The 7,863-nt window shown below is 26.7% G+C and overlaps 1 protein-coding gene across 1 annotated transcript in view; it reads left to right on the forward strand.

Annotated features, from left to right (window-relative positions):
* The window catches only part of LOC117171493 (tubby-related protein 4), a 152,731-nt gene that overhangs the window by 104,985 nt on the left and 39,883 nt on the right, over window positions 1–7,863 (forward strand). Inside the window, exon 3 of the mRNA XM_033358852.1 lies at window positions 6,093–6,275. Coding sequence (XP_033214743.1) covers window positions 6,093–6,275 — 183 coding nt within the window. The remainder of the gene's footprint in view (window positions 1–6,092; window positions 6,276–7,863) is intronic.

Consider the following 7,863-nt stretch of genomic DNA (forward strand, 5'->3'; position numbering starts at 1 on the left):
ACAATTAACATAAAGTAACTAAATGTGTAACTCTTCTAACTAAACGTTTTACCTAATTCAAGCGTACACTTTCTTTGAGTTTAATATATTCTCTATTCACTCCTTCGCCTCAAGAATTTTTTTTTCCGTGTACCTTATTATGTGTTCCTCTAGCAAAGTTGCAGATGATTGTCGATACTTTTAACAGTTTTCATTCAAAACTTCAATTTACCCATGAAATAGAAAAAATAAAATCATTTTTTTGGACATAGAAGTAGTAGAAGGTCAGGGTGGTAATATTATTATCAATTTGGTAGAGGAAAAAGTACATGTTCAGGAAGAATTTGACATTTATTTTCTGCTCCTCCTTGTCAAAACAAAGTTGCAATAAAGAAAAACTTAGTTGTCAAAGCTCTAGGTTTGTCCCATGTCTCATTTCACAAATTGAATTTATGAAATACAATATATCATTTTCTTATTTTTAGAAAAAGTTATTATTTAAAGTAGTGTAAAAAATGATTTGCATACATGATATTATAATAATGTAAAGATTGTCTTGAAATCGTAATATTTGCGGTCATTTTATGATGAATTTAAACATTTGTTTCACTCTCTTATTTTCTTTTGTAAATGATCTGCAAAAAAGAGACTTTTTGGTAAGTCGAAATCCACATTTAATATAACTTTGATCTTGTAAGCGCAAAAGGAATTCTCAAAACAGAAAATAGGACGTGGCAGATTCGCTGAAGCAGTATTAAAGAGTATCTTGACGTTCTACTTCTTTTGACATGAACTCTCGCTGAAGAATTGTTCTGATACAGAAGATTATGAGGAGCATGCGTCTGAAGAATGGCGCTGACAAAAATTTTAAGAGGCTTTTGAGTTCGGGCTTTAATTAAATCACATTAAAATAATTAAATCATTTAAATAATTTGTTATCATGATAATTTTTCCTTGACCAATTCTTGATTTTCCCTGGCCCATACCCATATTATTTAATGACCAGCATTGTTATAATCTTGTCATATTTTTAATACACGTAATCTTTTAGAAATGAAATAAAAAAAATATATATATAATTTTAAGTTTTAACATTTTTAGTTTATCATTCAATTTTACAAAATTTTTTTTTCAAAATCTCTAACTTTCCGTGACCAACCAAATGCCCTGACTTTTTCCTGATTTACAGGTCTTCCCTGACCTACAGCCACCCTATATATGTATACACATCCGCAATAAACTATATAAGAATTAATTATTTATACATTTTGAAAGATAGAATATACTCGAACTAATTTAGAGTATGCCCATTTTCAATAGATAAATTTGTGAAACCCAACTGCATAAAATCCAACCAATTCAATGATTGCATAAAAAGGACCAGAGCCAAACTTGCGACTGTATTTGATTTATTTTAAAAAAATATCTTTTGAAAAGAAACATTCTGAATGGAAAGTTATTTCGGTGCTTCTCTGAGAAATATAACGATACTATCGCCAAGGAAATAATTTACTTTCAGAAATAGAGAGACAGCGTTATATATTTTATGGGTATAAGTGCATTGAGCTTATTTTGTTTGCAGTCTTGAAAGCGATCTCCGCCTGCACCGGAAGTCGAGGGTAAAGTACCAAGACGATTTTCATCCCTCATCTTAAAAAAAACGGGATTGCATGTCTTAAAAGCTCTTTTGCATCTTGTCTACGGGAACTTAATTAATATCTGCATTTGGAGAACACGCTGAACTCAGGAATTAAACAGGAACAAAACAAAGCGATATTCCAGCGAGAAAAAAGGGAGCTAATGAGCTGAAATTTGCAAGGAGAGACTGCAAATCCATCGAGTTAAAGATTTTAAGATCGAATCAACTCTAATTGCGAGGGAATTTTTACTGCGGTTTTAATTTACACATAAGAATATCGTCAGAAATAAAAACATCCACCCTTTTTTTAAACTGAAATTTTTTTCGGTTTCATTTGATAACGCCTAAGATAAAACATAAAATATATAACCATAATTTTTAGCAAACTTCATAGACCAAAACACTCTCAGAAGAGGGGAAATTTTCACGAAAATAAGGTAACAATAGAAGATTTAATTCTATTAAATTAAATTAAATTATAGGTTCCATACTAAATTAAATATTGAACGCTTACGAATCCAAGTCGAAATATGTTGCATTTTCATAAAAATAGTTGAATTTTCAAAAAAAGTTAATTTTCTACCAAAAAAAAAACGAAAAGCTTTTCTAGCTAAAAAGTCAAACGTTTTAGAAAACACTTGATTTTTTAAGCATAAAAGATGAATTTTTAGTCAAGAAAGGTGATTTTGCAACCCAATGGTTGAATTCTAAGTAAAAACGATCATCTTTCAAAGAAAAATGGAAATGTTAAATTTTTAATTACAAAAATTAATTTGTAACTAAAAAGTTAAATTTGGAACCGCGCAACTAAACTTTGGACCTATAAAAATGAATTTTCAACCAAATACTGCAATTAAATAAAAAACATTCGTTATGAAGAAAACAGTTCAAACGAACAAGTTCAACTCTCAATCAAGAAATTCAATTTTCAATATAAAAAGATTCATCGCTAACAAACAATGTAATGGTTGATACTTCAACAGTTAACATTATTTTAGATAGTTGCATATTTAAAGAAATTTAAAAAAAATAACATTTATACCAAAGGCATGAATGTTCATATAAAACGATGTATTATAAACCCAAAAATAGATATTAAACAAAGTAGTTTAACTTCCAACCAAATAGTTGAATTTTTAACTAAAGAGTTAAATTTGCAACCAAAAAAGTTTAATTCTAAGTGGAAAAACTTAATAGTTCAATTGTCAACTAAGAATGATGAATTTCCTACAACGAAACAGTTAAATCTTAATCATCCAAATAGTATAATTGTTAACCAAAATATATTAATAATTAAAAATTGGAAATAATATCCGAAATATTAAAGAAAGGGATAGAGAAAAAAGTGTGAAGTCTGCATTCAAATGCTTTACTTGTAAAATAAAATCACTAATAAAATTATATTCACTAGTTATCTCGATTATAAAATGAGCATTGTTGAGAACGATCCATAAAGTTGAGGCAAATATTATCATACTTAATTACGACTAATTTTGGAAAAAGCTGACTAAGAAATTTATAAAAAACATCACAGGTTAAAATTTTTTATTTAAAAATATCTCGTTACAGTTTTTTGTTTTTGCTTGCTCTTTAGGTAAAGGTTACCATTCTCATTTATTCCCAATATTGTTGGGCTTACTTTATTCCTTAAAGGATGCTCTACAAATCTCTTTGATAAGTTTTCATCTGAAAAAATGAATTTAGAAATTATGAAATTACTATTTTTCTAAACAGTGTTTTTTGTAAATAACATTATTTTAATTAAAACGTACTAAAGATATTTATAGAGAATCTATGTAGGAATAAAATGTGCCCTACGAAATTGGGATTAAATAAGAACTGCAACTTTTAGCTACAGGGAAAGCAAAAATATAAAACTCCAAATAACTGTTGTTAAATAAAATATTTGAAAATTAATTTCTTTTATAGTTTTATTTAAATTTTTTGTTAAAAGTAACAATTAACAATTGGAATATTTTCCTCGATTCTGTTAATGATGCTTAACAGTGTTAATTTTTGAACTTGAAACAACAGCAATGTAAAACTGTTCCCCGTATATCCAAATGCTTTATCGTTAATTTTAAAGTTATTAATTTTGCACTTTAGATTAAAATGATTGAATTTGAAAAATTATTGTGCATGCATTGAAAATTATTAAATAGTTTGGAGTTGTTTAATTGTTGCCACTTCAAGTTTTGAATTCAATAGTTTTTGTAAGTATCTAATTAAAAATCATAGAATTTTCAACGTTTTTAGATTAACTAAACTTTAAGGGTTCAGAATATTTAAAATTCTTAAATTTTGAACCGATAAAATGATCTTGTGATTTTTTTAGAAGACCCAAAACCGAAGTTTTTTTAATTCAGAAGCAAGGAAGTCAAAAATCGAGGTCAAACAAAAATTGGACTTTGCTTAAATTAGGAAAGTTTTGAGCGGATACTAGCTTCTTCAACGATCTCATGACTTTTTAATATAAATTTAAAAAAATATTGTTCTCACTACAGTTACGATCATGCGATACGAAAGTTCATCATGCTATTTTCATAAAAGTATCATTAATGACCTGAAAAAGTGTTTAATAACCTGGAGAAAACCAGATTTTTTTCCAGAGGCCACCTGAAATATTTTAGATTTATGTAAAGAATTTGACTGCTAATATTACACTTATTTTGTATTCATAGCCCTAATGTTTCAATAGTTTTAAATTAAATTCTTGCCGGATCGATAACAGTTTCATATTCAAATTGCACAAATGCCAGAACAATATTACTATTATCTATTTTATATTTACAACTTAAGATGTTAATATTCTAAATTGTTTGTTTTCAAATTTAAGCCAACAAAATTGTGTGAATTTTTTAATTCTTCGAAAATGTAGGAAAAAAACTTGTCTAATTCAAGCGTTAAAAATAAGAAGATATTTTAGAACTAGGCAATGTATTGAAATTTCAAAAATTGGAACCATAGCGATCTTCTTTTGCATTAATTCATTTAATTTTTAATTTTTAAAGTAATCTCTTGTGAGTGACCGTTTTTAATTGAATATTTTAAAAAGGATTCATATAAAATTTTTAAATGTTTAATTTGCACATTTCCAGAATGCATGATAATCAAAAATGAAGTATTATAAATTAAATGATTTGAAATTTAAAATTTTAAAATTGGCTCTTTTAAAATCAGATTTTTTTATAAGAATATAACTATTTGAAATGGATCTCAGTAGTTGAATAATTTTTCGAATTTTGAATTTCATAAGTATCTCGATTCTTGATCATGAAATTTTTTCAGTTTTAAATGAAATTCGGATTTGTATAATTGTTAACGTTCCATAGTAGGAATATTTTATTTTTAATATTTCTCAACCATGAAAATGACGTTAAATTTATTTCTCGATCTTAAAAAATGTATCTAATTAATTTTAATACAGAAGCTTTGACTTTGGAACATTCAATACAATTTTCCATTTCAAATATTCAAATTTTAATCGGAACGAATGGAAAATTATTTAAATTCAAAAGTTTCTAATCTTGGAATTATTTAATTAGAAATAATAAAATTTCAATTCCTTCGAATTTTAAATGATTCACTTTTTAAAACTCTAATCTGAAATTATTGATTTTAAAATTTTTAGAAACTATCCTATTTTCAATATTTTGTTCTGAAATCATTCAATTTCGAGATTCTTCAATTTAAAATAAAATTGTTCAATTTTAAATGGTTTGAATTATAAATGATACAATTTCGACTCCTTTCTAATGAAATTATACAATTTTGAAAATTTGAGTTTGAAATTTAAAATTTTTTTATTTTTACCTAATCTAAACAAATTTTATTCAGAACGTTTTTAATTTCAAATAATTCAATACACATTTTACAAAAATTCAAGCGCTGTCAATTCAAAAGTATTAAGTATGCTTTACAAAATTTAATAAGATATTAATATTCATGAATTTGTTTAATAATGAATTTTTGAATGGTTTTCATTTTTATTGTCAGGAAATAAGAAGCCAATAATGCGCGCGTGCATTTTCTATTCTTTCATTATTAATAATAACTTTTTAAAATTAATTTATCTTCCTTATGCACGTGTCGAGGTTCACTGAGATTGGGCGAGCGTAGAAAAAATACTTTCTGTGAGCCTAGGGATTCTAGAAAAGTGCTGTTAGTGTCAACGAAATTCGGTTAGCGTGAGCTTGACTCACTGGGTGAGGAAGGGATTTTACGAGGCAAAATATTAGGGGGGGGGTAAGATTTTTGGATTAAACAGGAATTTACGTGATGTTTATTTAAATATCACTTTTGTTACAAAACACTGCGTCGAGTCAAGTCGCTAATCAATCTCTCTAGTAATCATCCCGGGTGAAGAGCTTCACAAAATCACCATTTAAAGCTCGCCACTTAAACCCATTTAGGTCTTAAAGTAATTAAGAATATTTCTAATAACTTTCGTACCGTATTTTTTGTTTTGTTTTAGGTGATACTCGTAAAATGGAACGAGCCTTATCAAAAGTTGGCTTCCTGCGACAGTTCAGGAGTAATTTTTGTGTGGATCAAATACGAAGGGAGATGGAGCATAGAATTAATAAACGATAGAAGCACACCAGTCACCCATTTTTCTTGGTCACACGATGGAAGAATGGCTCTCATATGTTATCGGGTACGTAATTTTATCAATGAAAATATTCAGCTAAAACATTAATTGATTAATTAAATTAAAATTTACATAATTTTATTCAGAAAAACTCGAAATTTAAATTCCTCTCCAACGTACAATAATTATCAAATTATTAAGATACCTCATAGAATCCTTTTCTTAGATTTTCTAAAACCTTCAATTAGAAATTTCTATCTTTTGGTTAGAAAACGATCCCCTATTTTTGCCAGATAAAAAAAATAGTTTAATACCATGTGACTCTTAAATTTTTATCGTTATGAAAAAAAATTAATGTGGGAACTAAATACACCCATAAGGTAGAAATTTTATGATAAAGTTGATATTCAGCGGTAAAATAGTCCCTACACATTTTTTTAAAACTATTAAACTTTCAGAAAATGTACCTTACTGGTAAACTCACTTTACTGGTAACAATGTTTACTATTTGAAAAAGAAATATCAAGAATTCTTTTTATAAAATTAATCAATTATTTTTTCAAGAAATTCGAAAATGAGTCAATTCTTGATAAAGGAAGGTTTATGGTACCTTTTGATTTAATATTTACAGTTTTCGTGTACGGTAATGCGGTTTTCTCGCACTGGCCTTCTTGCTAAATCGATATCTTTGAAGCGTAAACAAGCAGAGTCGCCTGAACCGTTTTCAACTTGAATGCGTAATATTGCGCAATATGTTCACCCTGCCCGCTGAGGAACTGTGTGGACCAGCAGTTCTAGGAATTGCAAAATCGGAACTGGAGTTTACTTTTTCCGTTCAAGGAGCAAAATAATCGCTAATACAAACTAAAAATTAAGACGAACTATTTTTTATGTTCATTTATTCTTAGGGTCATCAAAATATACTTTTCCTTTTATTATTAGAAAATTGAAGCAGATTTTCGAATATTTCAGATATTTCAAATCAACATTAAAAAAAAATCATTTTTATCCAGATCGTGAAATTTTAAACCAATAACGATTAATTCTAAACTAAAAATGTAATAGTTGATTTTTTAACAAAATATTAACAAATTTTATAATAATAATTTTCAGGGAAGAAATAATTTTGAATACATAATGCAAATTTTAAATCACTATTGATTTTTGTGAATTAATTTTTAAATTGTTTATAAAGATATATAAATATATTTTACCGAAAATACATGAGAAAATTTAAAAAGATTTCATAAAATTTCAGATAGTGTGAAAAAGTATCTTTACAATTTTTTAAACATGTTTTTATTTTACAGAATTTTAAATTTTCTTGGAAAATTCAAGTCAGTTTAAGAGATATTTAGGACTTATAAAAGTCTGGAAGAATTTTAAAAGGAGTTTATCAATTTTCGGAAATCTTTAAAAGTTTTAGATTATTTAAATCTCTGAAACCCTTTAAAAGTTCTAAATATTTTTTAAAGTTATTCGAATTATTCCTAAAATTTGGAAAAATGTTTTAAAATTAAGAAGAATTGCCTCATAAACTTCTACGTTTTTGTTTGAAAATATCAAACAATTTTTTCAATGGTTTTAAATCTTTTTAAACAATCTCTTTAAATTAATAAAAAGAATTAAAATAATTGTTTTAAATGTTTAAAAA

This window comes from Belonocnema kinseyi, chromosome 4 (genome assembly GCF_010883055.1).
Source record: "Belonocnema kinseyi isolate 2016_QV_RU_SX_M_011 chromosome 4, B_treatae_v1, whole genome shotgun sequence".
NCBI classification, from domain to species: Eukaryota; Metazoa; Arthropoda; class Insecta; order Hymenoptera; family Cynipidae; genus Belonocnema; species Belonocnema kinseyi.